This window comes from Pholis gunnellus (genome assembly GCF_910591455.1).
Source record: "Pholis gunnellus genome assembly, chromosome: 13".
Taxonomy (NCBI): Eukaryota; Metazoa; Chordata; class Actinopteri; order Perciformes; family Pholidae; genus Pholis; species Pholis gunnellus.
This window is the reverse complement of record NC_136540.1, coordinates 12,924,359-12,950,651: the sequence shown is the minus strand read 5'-3', so window position 1 is coordinate 12,950,651 and position 26,293 is coordinate 12,924,359. Positions and strand designations below refer to the sequence as shown.

General features: G+C 40.9%; 1 protein-coding gene across 1 annotated transcript; it reads left to right on the top strand.

Annotated features, from left to right (window-relative positions):
• Positions 1-17,498, top strand: gabra6b (gamma-aminobutyric acid type A receptor subunit alpha6b; the record flags this gene model as incomplete). Its single annotated transcript, XM_079172149.1, has 9 exons — positions 1-89; positions 239-363; positions 738-805; positions 1,900-2,120; positions 2,671-2,753; positions 3,330-3,473; positions 3,790-3,942; positions 8,499-8,764; positions 17,238-17,498. The coding sequence occupies 9 exons, from the start codon at positions 1-3 to the stop codon at positions 17,496-17,498; spliced, it is 1,410 nt and encodes a 469-aa protein (XP_079028275.1).
• Positions 17,499-26,293: the final 8,795 nt, after the last annotated feature.

The window sequence follows — 26,293 nt, the reverse complement described above, 5'->3', positions numbered from 1 at the left end:
ATGCTGATTTTAAAAGTTGACCAGGGATTTCTAGTTGTGGGGTGTTTGCGAGGCATGGCTTTCCTTTTAACTTGCTTATTTCTGTCTTGGTGAGTATGACAACTCTTTTCTCTGCATGTTCTCCGACTTTTACGCACGGGAACCAAAGACCGTGGATTTATGTGCATTTGAGAAACTGTGTTTTCAGCAGTTTAATTATTTGTTGGAATGATATTTCATTCGTGCATATCTACTTTAGTTACAGTGTGAGCAGTGTTTGGGGAAATCAGCCCGGTGATGCCAATAGCTATTTGGATAACATCACGCGCATATTGGATAGATTACTGGACGGCTATGACAACAGACTGCGACCTGGATTTGGAGGTATGCTAATGACCGTGACATATTTTACGATATTGCCTGATACATTATTGGATCAATGTGTCTTTTCTCAGAAGATAAAGTTTTACTCCAGCAGCTGTGTGTGTGTGTGCCCTGATTTTCATCCAGCATGTATGCTGTAAAGGTTCAATATTATTTATTTTCTTTTATATGCACATGACAACATTACAGCTAACAACTGGAAACTCAGTTTGAGAATCAGCTCAAATTAATTGCATGTTCATTTTTGATTTTCACTGAATTGTTTTTCATAGACTATACATTAAACATAGCTTTATTTCTAACTGCTTTAAATGTCTGTACCAAAGTTCTTGTTTTTTTCTGTATCAAAGCAACTACTTATCCTCCTGCTGTAGGTCCAGTTACAGAGGTCAAAACTGACATCTTTGTCACCAGCTTTGGACCTGTTTCAGATGTTGAGATGGTATGTAAACCATGCTGACCCCTGAGACACTGATACAGGATGCACAGGATAATTCACTGTCCGCCATACACATGCATGTGTTTCATCACTCGTTAACAAAGTCAGTGTAAATATGTGAATACAAAAGAGAATATGTATGGTTTCCCCGGTAACTCTGTGCATACAGCATCAAGTCATGGCTCTCCCAGCCTTCATTATTCCAGCATTTGGGCAGGACGTCATTAGTGCAGCTTAGCATTTTAATCTGGTTGACAATCCCCCCCATCAGGGAGGGAGAGAGAGATGTGACTGATGTTGGGACGGGATAGGTTTTCTCTGTGTGTCATGGGATAGGCTGAGCGCTGTAGGTCTGTAGTACTCTATACTGCTCAGGCTTTAGCTTTCACTGCATCTAAAGCCCACTTGAACTGCCATGTGATAGGCTAGTGGCAGCTATAGAGATGCATGTGAAAGGCTCTTCAGGGCAGCATGGCCATCCATTTGATCTATAAACATCCTAGACTTTATGCCGGCTGTAGATATATTAAACTGTATTCATGTTCAGTGATTGCATCATCAATCAATCAACACATTTACTTGACTGTCATTAATGGCAGTCCGTAGAGAATATGATAAAAACATACATGTTGCAAATTATGTTTTAGCGTCTTGGTATCTGAGTTGCATTAAATGAATTGAATGTGTATGATGAAGAAAAATCATCTATTTTGAGAAGATGGCATTATGTCTGTGTCCCACATATACCTTTTTAGCATCTAAAAATCCCATATGGAATCCCTTAACAGACACAACAATAGATTAATGTCTTGATTGTAAAATATTTTAATGAGCACAAATCTACGTGATGAATTTCATTAGTACTGGCAGCAATAGTAGTCCAGAAATGGAAAGAAAAAAATATAAAAACAAAGGACTATATTGCCATCCAGCAGATCCAACAAAAAACATGGCTCACAAACCCATCTGCCATTCTCTCCGGGGGTAGTGGAGATAGTAGTGGCAGGAGCAGAAGCAGCACCAGCAGTGGGATTGGTAGTAGTAACTGTGGTCGTAAATACATCCTAAATACAACACACACTCTAACCTCCATCCAGGAATACACCATGGACGTCTTCTTCCGTCAGACATGGATCGACGAGCGGCTGAAATTCGAGGGCCCTATCGAGATCCTGCGGCTCAACAACCTGATGGTCAGCAAGATCTGGACGCCGGACACCTTTTTCCGGAATGGCAAGAGGTCGATCTCTCACAACATGACCACCCCCAACAAGCTGTTCCGCATCATGCAGAACGGAACTATCCTCTACACCATGAGGTAACAGTGCTGGACGGTGAGCTCCAAACCCAGCCAAGACCGGAATAGAGTATTAGCCTGGAAAGCAAATCAAACAAACAAGCATCCAAGAATATGCACAGACATGAAAAGAAACGAGCAGTGCCATTCCAAAAAAAAAGAGAAATGTGCCATCTGATATTGAAAACAGGCCTGGAATGCGATTCAAACAAACATGACTCCAGCTTTGTTCCAATGTAGCATGAAAAAGAAAAAAAAATCCCTTTACATTACCGATGGCACAAAAACAGATTAAAAAAATAATTTGATTATTTATGTGGATCAACTTTACTGAATAGGTTCAAGATCTTTATTTAATCCGCAATGTTAACTCGTGTTGTTCTTTGCCTTTGCAGGAGGTTCAGTTAAATTATTCCCTCTTCTATATACACTTTTAATTCATTTATGTTTTCTTTGAATCAGCCATTGTACTGTATGGGACCACAATGACTGGTTCCAGTAGTTGCTTAGCAGGCAACAGTGTATCAAATATATATCAAACACTCCTTTCAACTCTTCTCTATTCTGACAGATTAACTATAAATGCAGAGTGTCCCATGCGTCTGATGAACTTCCCGATGGATGGCCATGCCTGCCCGCTCAAGTTTGGGAGTTGTGAGTTTGCTTTTGTTCAGCCCCACTGACAGATGGTGTCACTCTCAAATGATCACTCTGTCACCGAGTAACTGACCGCCTGAAAGCGTAAAGTCAAAGATTTCAGTTTGAAATGTCTCAGACACTATAGGCTACCTTTGGGGAACTGTACAAATAAAACTATTTCAGTATTCCTTGTTCGATAAGAAGTGTGTAGAAGACCAGGCCCGCACAAATGTTTATGAAATGAAAATCTAAAAGATATCTTATCATTTTGTATCAGCAATGACATCAGCCATTTACCCACGTAGCCTTGAATGATGTTTTTGCATAATGTTTGATTGCTCTGCCATTTCATATGCATGTTCATTTTTTTTATATTTAATCTATTTTAGTTATTGTTCTTTGATTTCTTATTTTGGAGAACGTAGATAATCAGGTCCGCTTTTAAAGCCAGAAACCAAACACATGTGTCCCTTTGTCTGTTATCCTCTCAGAGTGTCAACGTTTTGTTTTGTACTTAGTGACTTAAATTATTTTTAAAAAGGAAAAAAAAAAGATATTACTTTTATCAAAGTTGTCACCCGTCCCGTCCAGATGCTTACCCCATCAGCGAGATCGTGTACACTTGGAAGAAAGGTCCTCTGTCCTCTGTGGAGGTGCCACAGGAATCATCCAGTTTGCTGCAGTACGACCTCATCGGTCAGACAGTGTCAAGCGAGAGGCTGATGTCCAACACAGGTGAGGAGAGAGTGTTGGAGATCTGCTCAGAAATGTGCTTTGCAATATGCAGTATGTGTTTATATTCATGTATAACCCTTCAGGTCAACATTTCACAGCGCTGTGTTTTTTTATGTGACATGTGTTTTATGAGGTTTCTCTGGGGTGAGATGGTATCCTGTAAAACACATTATTAGAGCTTTTATTTGAAACCAACATGTATTCAAAAAAGATACAGTTATGTCCATCAAAACATTTAAACCACTAACTGTGTGTCTATGAATTGCTGATTTGCCACCAATAGAAATACAAATGTCTGTGGTGTTTACTCTTTCAGGTGAATATGTCATCATGACTGTCCACTTCCATCTGCAAAGGAAAATGGGCTTCTTCCTGATTCAGACGTATATTCCCTGTATTATGACCGTCATCCTGGCCCAAGTCTCCTTCTGGATTAATAAAGAATCAGTTCCAGCGAGGACGGTGTTTGGTAAGACTTTCTTTGAATTTCCTCAAATGCTGTAAAAATTCCAGTTCAAGTTTGAAGCCTATTTTCAAGGGAAAAGGGAAATCAGTGTAGACTTGAATGGAAATGTAAGAAGAACACATGCTGCACATTGTTGTCCTGCTGAGGAACTTTCTCATTTTAGCAGCCAGGATTGCAATACAATGATTTGCAAATAATGGATTTTTTTTTTCTTATAGCCATCTCAGTTGTTATTTTACGAAAGAGGAGTATAATGTTTGAAATCCTGTCAGTTTAGAACAGACATTTCTAAAGCTGTGCCTCTGACGGATCATCCAGTATGAAGGTCTTGTAGTTCTGATGAGTCCGATGAGGTTTGTCCTATGTTGCAAGAGTTTGTGTTAAGTTTTTGTTTTCACTCTGTTATCACCTTGAAAAAAACGTTATTGTTTTAAATAATCCAAAACTCAAATGAATATGTATCGACTCGCCACCCACTGCTCGACCCCAGTGTGAGTCGAGCTCTGCAAGCTTTAAGCAAGCACACCTATCGCTATCTACTCTGATTGGTGTGAACTGCACGGAGTGGTCCTTGAAACACAACCTTCCGCGAGAGAGCAAAGACAAACACAGTCATCAGAGTATGTTTTAACCTTTCTTCATTATCTCTATTCCTCTGTCACTGTGGTGGAGCTGAATTAATTGGGAATAAATGTCCTTTTTGAAATTGGTCATGCAAGGGCAATGAGAGTGAGGCTGTTTACTTGGCCCTCTTCCGAGCACTCACAGGTTCCGCTTGGTCACATTACATTACGCTACAGTTGCCACCAAGCTCTAGCCTCGGGAGCAGAGAGGGTGAGAGACACTGAAGAGAGACAGAGAAAATGAGACTAAGGGGAATGAGAGACAAAGCAAGAGGAAAAACATGGGGAAAGTGTGTGAAATGCCTCTCCTTTTATAATTTTTTTCCCCCTTTCGTTAATTTTCGACAAGCTGCAGCTGTGCGGAGAAACATTGCTGGCCCTTGTGGATTATGGTTCTGTAGTCTGTGCTTGTTTTGGCAAGCGAGCCAGCGCTTCAACAACCCTGCACGCTTCTTTGGAGAATAGATCCCAATCATTAGTGTTACCATGAAAGTTGAGGCCACGTGCGGAAAGCACATCTGTGGCAACTTATCAACCTCTCTCGTCCTGCTGTTTTCATTTCACTCAGTATTGGGTATGAAAAACTATTCATTCTCTGGATTTGCTGTTGTTGAAAAGGAGCTTTGGGCGAACCAAGGGCGTGCTGGGTATTTTAAAAGACAGCATATTGGATATTTTGCTAACAAGGCCCAACTTTATCTTTTAACTCTAATAAAGCATGGTTCTTGAATTTAAGCACCTTCATTATGAGGTCTGAAAGTCGTATTTCTCTCTGGTACAGAGGAAAGCAATCGAATCACCACCAAAAAAACAAAACATTATCTGATTAGATTTTATTAATACGTTGGAAATGAGTCAAAGGAGAAGACTAATTGTTGTATGGATGTGCTCCACTCTGACAGAACATTAAGTCATAGTATGTTGTGCTCTGCATTGTCAACAACCTCTCTAAGAGCTGAAAGTCCCTCGAGCTCAAGTCTCACAGACTTAATTGAGTGTGGCCTCATTTGTACCTTGCTTTTTTCATGTAAAAGCACATAAATGCCCCAAGCATTTCATTTCTATCCTGTCTTTATACTTCATCCCCCTCCCTCCTACACTCTCTCTTTCTCTTGCCTCTCCCTCCTACCCTGACAGGCTTTCTTCCCATGTCCCTCCTCCCCTTCGCAATCATTTAACTTGTGCTTGAGCTTGAGACAGTCAGCGTTGGCTGGCTATCGGAGGAGGTTGTATTTGAGAGCCGTTAGCTTTCACTGCTCAAGTGTTGTGTAGAACATGCTTTTGATACATTAAGGGGTGCATTAAATCCCCCATAAGTTCCTACGCTGCAATTTAAACTTACACAACTACAGTGCACATTTGCTGAAAGCATGGGCCGCAGTATTCAATGGCCCCTTTTCCCTGCTTGCTTTAGCTTGATGAAAGTGAATTAGAAATGTACTTTGTTAATGGGCCATTCAAAAAGTTGTTCAATGTCAGCATCTCTATCTGACTTAATGAGGTTAGAATCTGGGCAAGACAGAGGTAAAATCCCTTTCGAGTGGTTAAGAGACATTTTTCCAGAGGCAAAATTGCACTTCATATCTATTTTTGTTGGTGTGTTTTTATAGTGCACCTGCCATGGACCGTTTGTTTTCATTTCAAAACCGTCGTGTATCAAAGGGAATTCATGAATGGCCTGCAGTCTCAAATCTATACAGTGCTTTTCCTAGTTGTATATACTGTGAGGCTGTGCTCAAAAGGATCTTTGCACTCTGTGCTTCAATCTGGAGCCAAAGCCAGAAGGACTTTTGACAGATTTTGAAAAGAGCACATACTGCATATTGCAAAAGCACATTTCCTCAGCTGCTAAATATATCAAAAACAATGTTGCTTATCACTCAATTGATACATACAGATTTCAGTCTGTTTATCCTTCCCTATCTGACCCGTAGCTTCTATTGTGAAGTACTTATTAGCAGATAAACAAATATTAGCGAATGCTTTGTGGCTTGTGTCTGGGTCATCTTTCTGGATGGCTTTCTTGAGAATGTTTACAGATGTTTGGTTTAATATTGGCGCGCCAGTGCAGGGGCACGGGTTAGTCTGCTTATGGACGGATTAGCTTCCGATGAAGTGACTTTTTGGCAAAGCTTGCAGGGCAGAAATGCCACATGGCCTGCCATTCTAGTTATATGGCATCAAACAGAGTTGCTGCCATGTGTCAAAGATAATCCTTGTGTACTCACTACAATTCATTTTTTTGTTTAATTAAATTACATTTAATGCCGTCCTCGTTATACTAATAACAGCTTGGGTGTTACACATGCTCTGTTACTTTATATGTATTAATATGTTTTTCTTTAGACCAGAAACAAGATTCTTTATTTTGACATCCTCCTGTCAAATGCATTAATAAGTTATTAATATACTGCATTCAGTTTCAATTAGATTATTTGGTAGTTTGCATGCATCTTTAAAAGTTGAATAAGGATCTGTCTTAATTTTAACAATATTGGAAAATGTAAATCAACATAAAGCACTCAATCCAGAGCTTCAGTTTCTATGTAATTAGGTAGTGCATGCCATGGTATTTAGACATAAGTAGACATAAAAACTCAAATTCAGCCCTTTTAGAGAAGGCTATAAATGGCATCTATACATACGAGTCATAGTTCAATCTCACGCACCTGTGGATCTTGTGCATTTGTATTCACAAACTGAGTCCTCAGAAAATCACTTTATCATAGTGTTGATAGCTGCCAGACCTGTATGTCAGTGATTAATTATGGTACATGTTAAGACCTCACTCGGAAGTAGCTTTGAATAATTCCGCAGCATTTTGGTCTAATAAACACCGAAACCACAAGGGATTCAACTGCTATCATCTCGGCAATGCTGATGTAATTATAGACGCGATTTGCCAGATGCTAAGAGATGTAAAATGGCTTTTTCTAAAGAGATGCTGCAGTTTGGTTTGTCACTTATATGACCAAAATGTTTGTGAGCAGACCAGATCTATTGATATTAAGAAAAGACACTGTAGCTACTTACCCTTAAGTTGCATTAAGTTGTTTATAACTTTGTTTGTTATTGCATTTGTTTACATTTGTGTGCAAGTGTTGATGTGTCTGTCCGAATGAAGCTGATTGCAATGATCTCTCATAATCAAGCTTCTACATTGTTATTCATTGACAAACAAGCAGGTGTTGACTTACAGTATATGATGGTTCCCTGAAACAGAAAAATAAAAACCGTCATACACACATTCATCATTGTTCTTTAACTCCCATTATAATTCTGGAACATTCATATTCACAATACAGGGTGCAGTTTATGTTAAATAACCTCTGTTCATCCATTCATTAATAAATAAATGTTGACTTTTTTTTCTCCATCAGAGAGTGGTCAGCAAACAACAGGGGAACAAAAGCAGACTTGAAGACTTAAGAGTTAAAACAAGATATCCTTGTACCGGAGACACTTATTGACTTTCCTGATAGCATTAAGACCACTGAGTACATCTTTCCTGGCCTGTGAAAAGAATAGATACAAGCACTCGCACTTCTTAAGCTCACGTTACAATTTATTGGCAAACAGCGGCTGAGCAAAGTGACTTGTCGTAGTCTTGACTATTTGAGTGCAGATTTAATTAAAAAATCTGATATAATTGTTAATTAGTAAGGTTTTGGTATGTCAGGCATATTTTTGAAACTTGGAGAAAGAAAAGCTTTCTCCATCCAAAGCTAAGCTAACTGCCTCCAGGCTCTAGGTCTATATTTATCTAAAAGCCATGAGAGTGTTACCGGTCTTATAAAAGTTTCAGCTAACACACTGCCACAGTTTACTATGACAGTAAACACACGAATACACAAGCCTTTCAACCCAAGTACCATAGGATGATAGGATGTAAACAGAACAGTGCACTCATGACTTCTGTCTCCTCCCTCCCTCCAGGTATCACCACTGTCTTGACCATGACAACACTCAGTATCAGCGCCCGCCACTCCCTCCCCAAAGTTTCTTACGCCACAGCCATGGATTGGTTCATCGCCGTTTGCTTTGCCTTCGTTTTCTCTGCCCTGATTGAGTTTGCGGCCGTCAACTACTTCTCCACCCTGCAGGCCAACAGGGAGCTGAGGAAAGCAGCAGCCATGAAGGAGGCGGCTCAGGAGGCAGCAGCTGCAGCCGCGGCGCCGGAAAACGACGGAGAGGTCTCCTCAGTAAGTCTGCTCCACTGTTTCACACCTGTTGTGTTTACATGCATTCACAAATCAGCTCTGGCTTCAAGTTCAAACCTGTGTGAACTCACTAAACTGTTAACTCAAGGAAGGAAATCAGGTTTTCCGAATATGTTGTTGTCAAAATGCAAATGTTACATATATCCGTGCTCCGTTAGGTGTTAGGTGGGATGGAAACATTATACAAATACCAATACCATTACTCTGTTTTCTCTATTTTAAAATCTGCAAACATCACTTCTAGTGTTTCTATTTAATTGTCAAGCAAATTATGTCGCCAAAAAGAAATGTGAGATAGGCACATATCCACCAACTGGTTTGAAGGAAATAAACTAGGCTGCATTGTTTTGTCAGATCGCCTTGGCCGATCCACGAGAGACACATTTTGTCAGGAATCTGTTTCAATTGGCCAAGTGTTGATTGTTCTTTCATGTCAGCTGATATTGGCCATGTTCCATGCTGTCTGGAGATGAAGACATATATTATATATTTCTGGTCATGTGAGTTGAATGTTCGCTACATCAGCTCACATTTATCAAAGGCGATTCTATATTCCATTTACAGCAACTTTTATCAAATGTTGTCGTTTACATTATGCTACTCCAATGCAATACTTGAATAAAATGCTATAGTGGAAAGAAGGCTACACAGTGTTGAACTAATTAAGATCATTATTCTATGTGTCACTTTTCTTCTCGTCTTATTAATGTAGTTTACATGCAGAGGTAGGATTACTTGCTGGAGATTCTGTGATTAATGATGATCAGAGCTGATGCTGCGCTCACAGGAAAGGAAAAGGGCTTCACTTGGCCTCATTACATGCCTCTACATCTCTTCATCAAACCACTCCACTGGCTCCACCACACTTCTGTCTTTTTTCTCACAAATCTAAACTGAGCTGCTCAATAACATAACTCTCCGCAGGGCTTTTAACTACATCCGCTGAAAGTTTGTCGTTGAAAAGTCAGTACTGGTTTTGAGAGCCGCTCTCCTGTGTCGGACTTCGGACAAAGTGTTTTGTCTATCTGATGTTTTGGAACAACTTATCGATATGAAATTAGAAAATGTGCATCAAGTCCAATTTTGGTGGTGTTAGCTGACCGCCAACACATCTACGTTCACGTCAATGATGTAGCATTGCTTTTACATTAGGAGTCAGTGAAGCATCTGCAGAAAGGGATGGTTTTAGTATCAGCTGCAGCTGTGCACAATAAAGTTAGTCAATCCTAGCAAATTCCTCTTTTAATGTGGATCGGTCACATCGGGCTGATGTAAGCCTAAACTATATTTGTGTACATTTTTGGAAATTGTTGCACTAGTTAAAAGCAGCTCCTGTTTGCACAGTAATCATGGGTATACAGATCCCACAACAATATGCTTATGACATATTATTCTGGTTGGAGCAGATGCGCCGTGATTTTTGCGGGAATGATTGTCATTTGGGTGCAAGGGGTTAACCCAACAGAGGGAAATAATGCCAGTATAGCCTGCAGTACTGAAGTCGGATACTATTTTGGATGTATACATGTAATCCTTCTGTCACTATCATTTCTCTATATGTCTGATTTTCATCATCCCTTTTCATCTTTCTGGGTCTCAGTTGTTGTTGTCTCTTGCTAAACATGTCTCTATTTTTCCTCCTGCCTGTATTGTTCTCTCTTTCTCTCTAAATCCATTGTCAGATCTTTGCCTTTATATAACAATTTCAATGTTCTGCTCTCTTTCCGATTCCAATTAGCTTTATTAGTACAACATGTAAACACAGCTGTGTTGCAAAGGCATAATTATAAAATGAAAAGTGGATCGAGAAAAAGCAAGCAAATCTAAATGTAATACAAACTGTTGAACAGATATGAACAGTGAACATGAAATACAATGATTAAACACGGTGTGTAAAGGCATACATCCAGTGTGACTGTTCAAATACATTAAAGTCACATGCTCCATATGTGTTCATTTTATACACTATATATACGTACAGTATAGGTTGTTAAAGGCCAGATGTATGTTGACAGGGAACGTATCATCACTCTGTCTTGCCTTGTGGCAGCAGGTACCAAATAGAGCAACAGGAAATTATCAGGGTTTTAAACCCTCGACTAGCTTTAACAAAACTATGCTATTTATCTTTGGCAGTGGTTACAGTTATTCTCCTCTGATGGCTTTCATCATTTCATATAGCAACCTCTTGCAATCTCCGGTTCATTGTTGTTAAAATTTTGCTTCCCTGCTTTTTTCAGTCATTCCACCAGTTGAACACCTTTGTTGAGGGGATTGGTGCTGCGTGATTCATTTTATTTTCTTCATTGTGGAATGTACCCTTCTTTAACGTTGGGTCACATAGCACTGGTTACTCAAAAGAGGTGTATGAAATTGTGTTTAATTGTGACTAATTTAGATGGTTTATTTTATTTTTATATCACTGATGTAGCATTTCTACTTCGTGACTTGCTCTCAAGTTCTTTCTTCAAATGCACACTGTGCTGTAATCTGTACAGTCTCTCTTTCATCCTCTGCCCTATCCCAGACCAAGTCATACTCTCGCCTACATCTAATCCATAGATTCATCCCCCTTTCCTTTCTTCCCCCTCAAACACATGCACACACACACACACACAAACACACACACACACCTACACACACACACACACACACACACACACACAAATACACAAAACTACACTAACGTGTAACATTATCCCTCTTTTTGTGCCTCCTCTCTAGCCCCCTGCGGTGCTCTTCATTTGAACCCTCTATTCTTCATGCACTCTCTTTTTTTAAATACATATTTTCTCTCGTTCTCTCTTATGCACACACACACACACACACACACACACACACACACACACACACACACACACACACACACACATCTCTTGGCCATCCATCTTTTGCCTTTTCCCCTCACTTTTTGTTTGAATGTGCTGTCCACATATACACACTGAAACGCCACAATCTCCACTTTATCCACGTTTATATGCACACACGTAATCTGCAGCAATTTATGCCCCCCCACAGCCGCACAATTCCCTCATCACTCTATATGATGCCTTATCTATCCATCCATCCATCTACAGCACATCTATCATCAATCCATCCCTCTCTCCCAGTCCTCTATTCTGCCCTGTAACTGTGTGATAACCACAGAGTGACACGAGGAGACAGCCAGTGGCTCTGTGAACGATGTTGCTGCAGATTATGTAACAGCCATAGATTAAGGGAATATCCAGCAGATCACTGCAGGCTCACATGAAGGAGGGCAGCCAGTAGAGTGGGGGCTGAGAAAGCTGGCCCAGTCCGTTTTTTGTGGCGCAAGATGGAGAGATGGATGTGAGGGACCACTGGGGTTTGTTTTTGTGTTGCGTATGTGAGAGAGAGTTACACTGAGAGAAAGAGAGAGTGGGAGGGATGCATCATGGAAAATGACTGCTTTCAACAAATATGTAGGAGGAAAGACTCTTCATTACACAGAGAAAAGGGAAAGAAACACAATGGTGTATCATTGGGGATAGAAATAGCCATCCAACAGTCACGCCAAACATTACCTGTTATGACTGTCAGGTAGAGCCATAACAGGAAAGGACACCTCACAGCAACAAGATAAATGTTCCATTTAATGGGTTAGATATACGAATGTAAACACAAAGGGGAAGGGGGCGTTTATCCGTGTGTGAGTAAAGGCTGCTGCATGCGTTTTCAGTGGCTTGTGTGAGTAGGCGGTGCAGTATGTGGTGCGGGAAATAAACAGAAAATAAAATATTGGTGGGAGGAAATACAGGAGAACAGAGAAAGAGAGAGAAAGAGGGGACCTTTATTTATAGACACGTCCTGATTACACCGGGACAGCTTTGATTTCCAAGCATTATCCTGGTGTCACAGTGTCCTGATGATTAGTCCTGAGAGTTCCGATTTTCAAACTCCGGCCAGAGATTTGACACCAGATGTCGTGCACTGTACCTAGAGCTACCTGCAGGAGTTTTCTCGGTTGTCACACAATACGTTGTGTGTATCCTTGAGGCCTGCCACTATAACTGTACTGTGATCAGTGGAATAGATTGAAACCAAGAGACCCCTTTTATTTCAATTAGGCAATCCGTGTTGTATGGCTTGCATGCACTAATCATTTGCATTACTGACTTCTGCAATCAGCAGTTAAGGGTATTTGGTCTACCTCCTGCTCATGCACGTCCTCATGTGTCCCCGCTTGTGTCCTAGTAGAGAACAAGTGTGAATAAAACGTGGTAATGCTCATCAAAACGACAACACTATACACTATCTGGATTATTAGTGATACAATAGGGCCATTTGTTGTTATTAACCTCAGCACACACACATTACTCTGTGACTTGGTAATGCATGGCCCACTGTGAAAACATTAGGGGGACATCAAAATGTTGTTGTTTTTTAAAACAACGTTTAAAGCCAACATTCGTGCATGCCCGCGGCCTGCCACAACGCGCTAGCAGACCTAACATTTGTTCAGCAAAGAAAAGAAGTAGAGCATTGTCTGCTGAAATGTTGGACATAAATGTAAGTTTTGCCCTGAGCAACCACTGTATCACTCCGAATAGGGAAAGGGCATTAGTGAAATGTTTGACTTTTCCTCTAAGCTTTGTGTAAGAGAGACTATATGACCGCAAACGGGGATATGTTTTCACTTGCGTTTTAGAAGGCCTAATCGCTTTTTTATTGTTCCCTTTTGGGCAAGTCACATAGGAAGCTAGTGGTTAAAGTATGAACTTGTATAACTAAGAGAAGGAAGAGCATGATTTGTCAGAAAAGTTTTTAATTGTTTTTTTTTTTTTTTCTTGCATGCCAATCAACAATGCTGTAAGTTTTCCACAGTTCATGTTGAGAATGCAGTGTAATATTTAGAGGATGTTGTGAAAGACGTAACTTTACATTTTATTTGTATTCAGGTAATCTCTCACTTTTCAGCTCTATTCCATATTCTACTGGTTCAACTTGTATGCTCGCAGCACTTAAGAATTAATATCATGACACAGAAACACCAATTCATAAAATAATCTTTGTATATTTAATTTTTAATCCCGACTGATGTTCATTTTTATTCTCTTACTTTCTAAAACTAAATAATGTAAGTACAGTATTATAGCTGATGCATTCAGTACGCACTGCTTAGTACTTACTTCAAATACATTAAAACATTTACATACACATCTCCACCATTTATGATCATCCATAACACACCCACTCAACACCCACTCAGATGAACCTCACTGCTCTTTCTCCCATCCAATATTGGTAGTGCACAGTTAGAGTAACCTTATTTCACACACGCACCTACACATACATAATGAAACACACTTACATGTCGCTCCCACCCATGCATATCAATACCCACACCCAAACAAACATCCATCCATCCATCCATCCATCCATCAGTCAGTGCCCTTCCTCCCTGTGTCAAAGTGGTCCTGTTGAAATCCTCAGCAGTGGATACAGAGAAAAGGAGATGATCCCTCTGAGATTTGACCTGACAGAAGCCATACAAGCCTGTTGTCATTATCAAAAATAGAATATCGGATGAGCTGTGCAAATGTACAGTACGCCGCGCGCGTAGGGCATGCACGACATGTGTACTCACTGCATGATCTTCAACAGCAGTATAAGCATTATAGTTCTATAGGAACTGAGAATTGAAGCTGCGGCCTGATGTTGTTGCAGTTTTTGACACCAACTAGTTACGACAGAAAACAAAAGACCTTCAAAACCAAATTCCTGTGAGGATAAATGTACAAATGGGCAGTTATTCAACAGCAGGAAGCGTGCCTAACTCGCACATAGGGTCACAAATAGTAATTGAGTGATGAGTAAGCTTTGCGTCGGGATGACCAGCTGTTGGATCACCAGGACCCACAGCACCCCCTCTCACAGCCCCTCCCCACTGTCTTGTTGCTAGGGTTTTACAAATCCTGACCTATTGTTTTTTTTTTATCCCTTATAGCCTTTCACAGTGCCCTATTGCTTTGTAAGTATTGCTGGTGTGAAATGAGAGAAATGCTGATCAAATTGTTGTGCTATAGATTGCGGTCCCTTAAAGAAACGTTCTCACACTAATGAAGCCTGAAGAGAATTAAAGAATTTGAATCATAGTGCAGTATTTTTCCTTCTCTTCTCTCTCTCTTTGTCCCTTGGTACTTGTCACCTATCAGTACTATACCACAATAAATAATTATATTGTGTTTTAAGCTTACCATGGATCATTATTACGTTTTATGGTTTACCGAAGAAGAGGAGAGTTATTCTGTATTTGTTTCAGACCAAAGCGACTGTGTTTCTTAGTATATGTACTCAAGCCATGCATCATACGACACCTTCTATACATAGACATTCAATCAATTCATACAGAATTGGAATGAGGATGACTCAATCTAATTAAATCAGCAGTGTGAATCTGCATGAATTGTACATCTCAAGATGGCTGCCTTACGACGACTGATGTGGTGTTTGTGAAGATGAGCATCAGGACAAAGTCATACTACAACAACATCATGTCATAATTAAATACAGAATCTTTTTTGATTGTACATTTATTGTTGGGTTAAACCATTGCATTTGCAAATATGTCAAGTTTTGGGGTATGAATAAATCTAAGTTATGTAGTTAAATTGTAAGATTGGCCAGTATGCATTTTTGGAAGAGTCCCCCTCAGCTAGACGATTGCAATAGCTTGACAGTTTCTTAACCTGCAGAGGAGCGTGTAATCCTGTAGCCTCACAAATCCAGCCTAAATCTCACAAGTTACATTTTTGCTCAAAGACTATAGTCTGGAAGAAAACATGCACTGTGAATGGAATAAGCTTAACAGTTTTAAGCTGGACAACATATGAAGTTGATTTCCTCCGCACTGTACTGAACATTATTCTTTTAAAATGTGGTTTATTTCAGAATCACAAACATGTTTTTGTGAATAATTTAGGAAAACTCCATAAGCACATGTGGTACTGTTTTTCAATTGATTTGGACCCAAAGATGCTTTTATGAGTCACTCCATACCTTTTATTAAAGATATAATATGTACTAGCATTGCCGGTTGCTTTTTGCAAACACCTCCTCTTCTCAACTAGGCGAGCGAGTGAGCGAGAGAGGGATGGTAGCAGTGGTTGAGAGTAATTGAAGAGTGAGATTATAGTGTCTGTGAGAACAAAGCCGTGAATCAAAAGAATAAAACATTATTTTCTGATTGTTTCACGACGGTTATGTTCTGAGGAACAGATAAACACATTCACACCTCATCGCAAACCTGCGGGAAGGTGGCTGATTTGTTTTAATGAATGCAGACCGAGGCACGCTTCCTCCTGCTGTGGTCCATTCTCTCTGTGCCTGCAGGCCTGTGAGGTATGTGAGCCTCAGCACACCGAGGGGCGGGATGAAGCTGCAGTGTTTGACCTGGGAATGAGAACGAGCTGCCCTTCCTGCTCATTAGCTGGGGGTTACACTCCCACATTGGGTTCCAAATGACCAAAAAACTAATGTAAACACTGTATGACATTGTTAACAGTCTTTGCAATCATAAGGTTGTATGGCAATATGCTAAATATTTCATTATTATGTTGTTTTTTTATAGAGAGAAAATGTATAAATGTTGCATAATGCTCATCTCCATAATAACTTAATGGAGCTACTGTTAAATCATTACTTGGTCTATCAGGAAATGGCTGTTTGTACTATTTCTATGGCTCTTCAGGTTGATACAGTAATTTATAGAGTATTGTTATCTTTATAAAAAGAAATGTCTCGCTGTCTTTCATTGTCTCTCTCACTCTCTCCGACACTACAGGCAACACGGTGTTCCTTGACCCATTTCCAAGATGTATTCTCCCTTTTCGCTCCATACACATACTGTAGCTGATTTATAACTATTGGAGAAGGGAGTATGTGCTGAGATCACACTGATTTACTGAAATCTGATGAGGCATAGCAATAACTATGTGTCAATATACTGCACGTCTCTTTTGTTTAAGATGTTTTGTTTGCTTCCCATAACTGTATCAATTTTAATGGAACGTGTTGATGGAAATCACATCAAATGGAAAACAGAATATCATTGATTTCCTTTGTTGAGCTTAATTACGTGTGGTACTCATTGGTATCCTAGACAGTTTTTGCAGACACACACATTTCCCACATGCAGTGATTAACTAGCTGTGTAATTATGGCACTAACATCAGCATTATTTTGTATATCATTTTTCTTATTCTCTGTGTAATGTGTTGATATATATTCCATAGCAAGTTGTCCCCTTTAAACGCACAATCAGTTTGTGCTTCAGCATTAATATTTTAGCACATAACATACGATGATTTTATGTCTCTGGAAAGAGCACAGCACCCGTTTCATTATTAATACCCTCATATTACATCATGCACAATTCTCTTTAATGTCAGTTTCCTCATACCAATCATGTACATTTTCCTTTTCCCTCTCCAAGGTGGATGCCAGCAGTGTGCTAAAGAAGAGGATGAACTCTGCCCCGCTGTTTGACCGCCCTGCCAAAACATTTCCCAACCCACCTGTCAATGCCCAAGCCTTCCTGCAGCAGGGTTCAGCTGTGCCAGACAACAACGTCCTGACGGGCACCAGCATCATCGACAAATATTCCCGCATCCTCTTCCCACTTTCGTTTGGCGCCTTCAACCTGGTCTACTGGATTGTCTATCTCACTAAGGACACGATGGAGATGTCCAGGTGAGTAGAAGGCATGTTTGTTACAAGCACTTCCAGCACCTCCTCATCTGAAAATAATGTGTGAACACGTTTAAGACCGCATCTTTTAAACTTCTAATTGTGAACACGTTTTTTTATATTTATTAAAAAATGAATAAAGACCAACTGCAAAAAATACCTGGCCTGTTTTAACTCTTGAAAATGTTTTCAAGACGATTATTTGTCAGCTTTCGAAGTTGGTGCATATGTTCTTGAGCTGTTTGACTTCATCAAAGCTGTTGGATCTTGCAATTTGTTATTGTCGTATTATCTAACATAAGAATGGAGAAATGTCCACAGAAAGGTAGGCATGCAGTAAGTTATCAGTGTATATGATGTTGCAGTTTGTACCTTTTGGTCAAAAACATCCACATCACACACTGTATAGTAGGTTGCACATTGAGTCTATAATGTATGTGTTTATTTTGAGCACAATAATCCATATTTAAAGTCACATTATAAACATACCACATGGTTCAGTGCACAGAAGTATCCCAAAATAATAATCTTGTTGTAATGTCTAAGTTGATGTATTATTCAGCAGCCACACAAAGCTCTGACACTTCCAGCTCTAATCATTTACCATATGGCTTTTTTCAAATGTGTCAGCAGAGTGGAAGAGTTGGTCACATTCTTAATACAATAGTTATTTTACAACTGCAATACAAGACCACCAGGCAGAACTGGCAGGCCGTGTATTTGTCATTCAATGCGTTCGATGTGTCTAGCACTGTACAGTGCCAATAGGCTGCAGTACTCATAGCCTGTAGGTGTCTGTGCTTTCCATACACAGTGAACTATCGTCTTAATGATTGCAAGAAAAGTGTTTTTATCTTCAAGGGGCCATTTGCCCGACATAAACTACACTAGTATACTGGTGTACAAGTATTGAAAGTTTTAGATGGTGATTATAAAAGGCTATCTCACCCTAACCCCACTGCTGCTGAACCATTTTAAAACATAATAGCTGTGGTATCTGCTACTGTTTTAATCAAAACACCACACCACACAAAGAATGCCACTTGAAAATGAACACGATAGCTACTGTCATTGCCAGGATGGACTGTAATGGCTCAGAGGCACATTAATGTCATTTTCGCAAGTGGTGTCTTTAAATGCATGTGATAAACTGAGACATATATATGATTCACAGTTGTAACACATGGCAGTCCTCGTGGCGTTGTTATTGCCAAAGCAATATGTCTGTCACTAGATGAAATCACTCTGTGGTGTTTTGATGACAACAAGAGATGTATGTTGCTCTCATACATCACCTCCATGGATCCTGTGAGCGCTGATGGTTTTGCCGGGTTTAAATAAAAAGCTTTATTTATGCACGTGTGTGTATGCACGTTTGTGAGTCTGATTTGTCCCAACCAAATGCTATAAACAGATGCATATGCCTGGTTGTGCCTTTATGTGCATGCTATTGATGGGCTTCACCACTCCTAACTCCGGGGCTTTTCTACAGCTTCTTTCGTTCCCTGCCTTGCTCTTTTTCTAAAAGGGGAACAGCTCTGAGGCCTGAACTGAGACAAGTCAAATGGCATGACAGTGTCGGCAGGCACTGGGATAGTTCTGTGTGACTAACCCTCTTAGTGACACTGTCTCAACTGTTTCTATTAATTGATAAGGACCTAAAGCGAGAAAGCAGAACCTGACAAAAGTCTTGGATGAAAGCCGAAGAGCGGTGGCCTTCAGGCCGTGGGAATCAACAGGAATTAGAAATAAGGAAATAACATGCAATCTAATTTGCATGTGTGTTTCTGCAAACACTTGTGTGCAAAACAGAAGAATGTCTGCATACATTTAATTGTACTGTATGACTGAACAAGTGCAGTGAGTGGGGGGAGTGATGACAGGAAAGAGGAGGTGACACCGTGCCCCAGGGCGGATAGCTGTAAATCCCAGTGGTGTTTGAACCTGTAGCTGACCAGCCACTGTAAAGAAGAAGTACAACCACAGATTGTCGCTGTGATTGATTTTGGTTACATCACTCTCACCATGAAAATCAAGATGTCTAACATAGACAACAGCTGTCACAGAGGGTTGCTGCAGATAGTGTGGTAGAATTTACTGTAACTTTAACAAATATGGCTGCGTACCAACAAGTCGAAGAATCCAACAACTCAGTCTAGCCACCACCATGACGTTTGTAGTGGATATTTACTTACCACAAAATAATTAAAAAAAAGAAATGTCAATCTTTACTGACCAGATAATACTGGAACTAGCCAGCGTCACAAAGAAGTATATCAGTCACATGTATGTATAACAAAACTTACATTCATAAAGAAGACATAAGACATTGTTCATACACAGCATATATCTGATCTCTAATCAATGCTTCTCCTGAATGATCTGTATGGATAATGGAGCAGTGATCTGCATGTTGAGGGAGTTGCGTGAGCCTGTGATGATGAGCAAAAACAGCGTCAAGTACAAGTAGAGTATGACTTGCCCTGATTTGCATATGGCCCGGTAAATTGAGATCTGGCGAATGAAGATGAATTTGAGAGACTGGGTGTTAAGATTTCAATAACATACATGTGATACGGCTGAACTGTGAGTCCGTTCAAAGTTTTGCAGACACGAGCTCGGGTGAAAATGAAAGCATTCCTGCTCAGTGATCTGGGCCACAGCTGAATCACAGTCCACCGTACAATGCTTCACACTTCCATAATTAACACTTCACATTTCATAGCTATTTCTATGCAGCACCACCCACACTAGCAACCCCTTGATTCTCAGTTAGATCCACCTTAATCCACATATCACATCAATTAAATGTAAGCAGGCCGTCCTTTTCACTCCAGATAGATAAATATACAGCTCCATAAGCCCCAACTGAAAGCAGATAACAGTGAATGCAGCAAACCTCTTTATCTCTTTGTAGCTTTACTTTTAATATAGAGGGCCCTTCTGCAAAGATGAGCTGGACCAGAAGAAAAGAGTCTCTGTTTGTGCAAGTGTGTGTGCAGGTGGATTCGTAAGTGCGTGTGTGTGTGTGTGTGTGTGTGTCTATTTCTGTGAGGATACAGGCGGACAAGTGTATAAATGTGCCATGGCAGCAGTGCCTACCGACTGGAGGCTATTTTAATGAATAGCACCATTCAGGGTGAGACATGAAGGAAACAAATTTGATGAAAACACTTCCTTCCATGAAGGGCCCCAGCTGGTTGGTTGACTGGTTGCAGGCTGGCTGGCTGACTGGTGTATGTGTGTCAGAGTGGGTACAGCAGGCGATAAGCCGTACCCCTCTTTATTGCCCATCAGAGTGCCAGGCTTGAAAAACAACTTCCTCATTGTTGGTCATAAATCAAAACGACTAAATGCTGTTTCCAACTCAATCCCTATTTTCGACTGCTGGGCAGTAGCCATAACTTTGGTGTAATGATCATTCAATTACAGGCCACTCAGACAGGGAGCGAAGAAGACCAATATAAACAGCGTTCCCCTATCTATCATATTTCTCGAGGGAATTGCTACATCCGCTTTTGTCACCTAGTTTGAGTGTTTTTGCGTGAGCACATTCCTCACACATCTACCTGTGTTTACATGGACGTCCGTGTGCCCATTCAAGCGTAGAAATGTGAACATTCACAATTTCTCATAAGATAAATTATCACACAAGAAAATTGATCTCTGCCCCTACTTTCACTTCACAAATACAGGCTTTCTCTCTCGTCTACCATTCCTCACACTCAATTGCTTTCTCTATTTCTCACTTTATCTCAGTGTCACTCTTTCAGACACACACTCTGCTACCCCCTCCCTGCCGCTATACTCCCCAACCCCTTCTCTCTCTCTCTCTCTCTCTCTCTCTCTCTCTCATGGTGAAGTGCCTGTTCCATGCTTCCTCTTTGATAAGACAGGATGAGCAGAGATGGTGTCCCTCTACCTCATCTACTCAGCATTAATCATCCAGTCATTTCAGTGCAAAGCAGAATCTGGTCTCCGTAGGACTTTGCTAATGTGTCTCGTCTATCTATCTACTTTACTGACTGTATAGATGCATATTGGCCATCCGGTTACTTTGGCAAATGCAGTTACTGCAGCAGGGCAGTCCGTCTAAAGAGAAATGGTCCCATCACCAAAAGGTCAAAAGTTCAGTTACTGCAAGAACCAACATGAGTCTGTCAGCAGTTGTATGACCTGTCAGTGTACGCGACAGCAAGACACTGAACATTGCTTGCTCATTTTAAGTCACAGTGGATACAATTATGAGTTATTACTTGCTAATGAGGCTGGTTCTTACTTAAAAGTAATTCATATGTGACAGCCTGTCTACAGTTAAGATTGCATATTGTACAGAATGGACAAATACAAACAATATAATTATATGAAATTGTTAAAACTTTGTCGACAACAGTTGTTAAAATCAGTATGTTCAGTAAGATAAATTACTGCAGATAGCGATATCAACATTTTGTTTCAAACTGTGTCGCTAGTCAACTCTCAGTGGTGACAAGATCTAACCACGTATAACTACAGCTTGACCTTTTGTCAAACTGTAGTTTTTTAATTTCATCCCTTTTGTCTTGTATAAATTTACTGTGTGTCATGGAATTGTTTGCCTTCAGTTACAGCGGTGTATTATTATCGTATGCATGCCAGGGCACCATGTTCTGCATTATTGCTTATGTTTTAGCACCATCAAACTGAAATATAGCTTTTCCATGCTGCCCCTCATAAGAAACCAACTCAGTATGCTTATGCTTGCACCTTTACTTGCAACCTTGGTAAACTTGGTAGACTGCCAGTTACCAGCATAGCCGTGTGGATTATTCTGCAGACTTTTGTCTTCCTAGTGTTTAAGGTAACCTTTCCTGGCCCAGACTCAGGCCAGGTGGGCTTCTGGTTTAGCCAGGGGTTCCGGTTGCTGGCTCCAGTGAGTGCCCAACTAGAGCCTGCAGCTGTTCAGCAGGGAAATTAAGGGTCCCTGACCATAGAGGCCAAGTGTGCATTAGTTTCTGGGTCTATGATGGATCTCAGTGCCACTGTCCAAGGCGGCTGGTTGGCGGCTGGTTGGTGACATGCATCGGCATGGACCAAAACCTCTGTCTCTTGTCAAACTGCTGTTTCATGTGACTTTGATGGTCTGAAACCTTGCCACTCTGTTGGTGCGCTCCTGGTGGTGCACCAAGGGGCAGCTGCAGCTCACGCCCCATCATCAGAAGGGCTTAGGAGCTGCCCATAGTGGAGTGTGGTGTTGCCCGGTAGTGCGGCAGGGTCCGGAGCAGCGCAGCTGAAAAAGGAAGTTCATCTGCCAAGTGCACTCTGGCACAGTTTTTTAAATGCCTGGTTGAACCCCCCCCCCCCCCCCCCCCCCCCCCTCATTTGCCTCCAGGTGGTAGACAGTTCGATGTGATGAAGTCCCTGGTCCTTCACAAAGGTTTCAAACTCAGCAGAGACAAACTCCTGGCCGTTATCCGTAGAGATAACAGACTGAAGTCTGTGACCACCTGAGCTGTAACTGACCCTGTTGCCACTTTGAATGGAGGTTGTAGGCTACCACCAGGAAGTGCTAATGCTGTGGGATGCCATGGAACTCCCTATAGATGTCCACCTGGATGTGTTCCCAATGCTTGGGTGGCTTCTGCAAAGGCTGCAGAGGTGGCAGCGGCGGCTGGCAAGTCTTCCCTCTGACAATGCAGGCTGTGCCATATTTACCAATACCTGGCCACCACACTAAGCACCTTCTTTCACAGTGCTTAGGTGACCTTTGTCGGTAGCATGGGCTTGGAGAAGGGGGGGGCTGGAGATTGCTAGTTGCAACGCCAAACCAGCCACAGATTCAGAATGTTATTTCCACCTTTGCCTGTGTTAAATCGTCAGGGGACATCCCACGTTTCAGGGTTATTAGTGTGTTCAGCTAACTGGTTTTCTTTTCTGTTCATCCTCCAGTGCCCCAAACTTACACAGGTCCCTCCGGTTGGCTATGTAATCACAATCCGCCGCACTATAATGATCTATGAGGCAGTGGAATGTGAAGACAGCCATATGAAACATGTAGCGTATATGAAAACCGGTTAGAGAGTAAAAAAAAAAGCTGCTGTCCCTCGATTCCCAGGTTGTGGATGAGTATGGCTCTCATCTGGTTGTTGCTGCCGTCTGTTAATCCGATGGCTGCAATGAATGTTTCAAACGATTCATGTCAGTGTGTCCATGGATCCAGCGGCTCACAAGGCAGGGTAAGGAACAGAGAGAAAGGAAATGGAAAATCCAATCCTTGTCGCCAATGTCATGTTCAATAACTTGCGGAGAGCAGCTTCAATTCTGCTGCACATAACAACTTCAAATCATCTGCTTCTCATAACAACCCTAAACTCAGCAGACTGTCATTACTGCAACAACTATAACCACGAATGGTGTAGCTCTTACACAACACTACATAAATCATATACAATATGTAGACTATTGAGCATATGGCCAGGGAACCTATTATTTAGCTTAAAGATTCACACTATCCCACAGTCACATATAGCTACACATACAAACATACATTTGCATACTGCAAACAGTTTAGCATTTGTTTTCATTAGCTAATTCATTTGAATTTTACAGATTTTTAGTCCCATGTTTGGCCTTTAATAAAGCACATGGACACAGTAGCTATTCTATATCATAGTGCCTCCTCACCTACCTACCGACCAACACAAAAAGTTGGCATTTATTGCCAGCAGCCATGTAAGTTCTCTGGCTGAAAATGGCTCTCAGTGCTGTCAAAAGTGTCTCCTGCTTTAGCACATCAGGCAGAGGAGGTGGAGGTGTGAACTACCTGGCAGAGGTTCCTAGACGAGTTTCACAAGGTCTTTCTGAACAACATTGGCAGCGAGGGACTGAATAAATTCAAATTTTAAATTCAGCCTCGAACGGATGCCAAGCTTCACAGCAAGACTGATCCGGAGAATGTTGTTACATCATACCAATGTGCGTTGTACAGGCAGATGTGGACGCATGTGAGATGGAGTAGGTGTGTGTGTGTAGGTGTATGCATTTATTTGTATATTTGAATATGATCAAATATGAAATCCATAATTGGACTAGAAAACCTTTAGATACTCTTGGCAGCATACCAGGGTGCCCCTCTTGCTCTCCCCGTCTCTCACAGTCACACACTTTACACAAGTGCAATTCTCTCCGCTAATTCTACCTTTTTCTCTTCTTTTTGTCTTACAGGGATACCGTGTAAGCCAAGTGTTCGTCTTCCTGGAAATGAGACATGCACACACGTTTCATACACCTGCACAGGCACACACACACACAGACACACATACACTTATACACAATAAATAGATGACAGACGCTTGCCAAGCACTGTTTTATGCCGCCTCAGTGCATTGTATTTTTTTTAAGTACTCTCCTGGAAATTGAGTGTTTTGAGAGCAGATGTACCAGCTCCTATTGCCAACTTGACCTGGGAGCTCACAGCCTGTGGGCCCCAGGCTCTGAAATCATTTCAAACAGGCACAAAATCTCTATCTGTGTCTTTCAGGTCATTATTTCTTTTCCCCAATATTTAAAAAAAGTTGTATGACACTTTTTCAGTGTCTGTCCTTTTTTCCCTATCGTGGCGGGTGGGGCGGGATGCAATGGCTAAGCTAGCTAGGCTGCAGAACCAGAGGCAGAGCCACTACCTTTTTTGTATGTATTTATATCTTTATGCGTGCAACATGCATGCAGTTCCACACACAGTGATTTTGCATGTTTGTTTGAAATGACACGCTCCCTTCTATGATATTTAGAACAAATTCGAGGGAATGAGTCTACCCTTTGTCCTGACTGAATCCAATGTGACTGACTGAACTCCCAGCTCTTCTTTCCACTCTTTATTTTCTTTCCCCACAACACCCGCTATTTTTTGGTACATTGGCTTAATTTCCCTCCACTGGTGGAGTACAGAGGATGTGAGGCGAAATCTTCAAAGGGTTTTTTTAAGGTGTGTTCCACAGATACATAGGCCTGGTTGAATAATAACTGCCACATGCATATGTGGATGGAGAAACATATTTAAAAAAAATGAGGTCCTGGATTTCCTTTAGACAGAAATAAACTTTGAAATATTATTATATATGATATATGATTGAATGACCATCAGAAAGTAAAAGCTCACATCTGTAATCCATCTGGTATAAACACAGTAGGAACAAGTGAGGAACACACCCAAAACAGACATTTCATGTAAGAGCAAATGTATGACATGCAAGACACTTCAGCGCAACAATGGATGCTAACACTTTGGATGGTAAAAGTGTGAAAAAAAAGCAACATACAGATAACCTACTACTACATCTCATTGCTAGCGTCTCATACAGTAGCCTGTATCCTGGCAACAAACCCATCTTTGACCATTTAGTCCTTTATACGCTAACATAATGTTTCTTTTATTATTGTTTATACTTATTGTAGCGGTTTAATGTTAAAGGATGCTTGCACTGGTTGCCAATTCTTTTTTGAGACGACAGCACAGGCTTCTTTGAAAAAAGCAGCAAAAGATAGACACCTAAACCTATCATCATCAATTATACGAAAGGCCAAAACATAAATAGTCCACTTGTGTGGATTTACATATTGTTATGCAGAGCTTCTAATTAAGTAGATATTGTAACATGTTTAAGCCACGTGGTGTCTAAATATAAACTGATGTGTGTTTGCTTCCTCATGACATCCATCATCCGTGAGGACGTTCTCATTAAAGGTGTCTCTTATTAACACAGGCACCTTTTGAAATAGGAAAAAAAAAAAACTGCACACGGTGCCAAAAGATGACAGTACAGT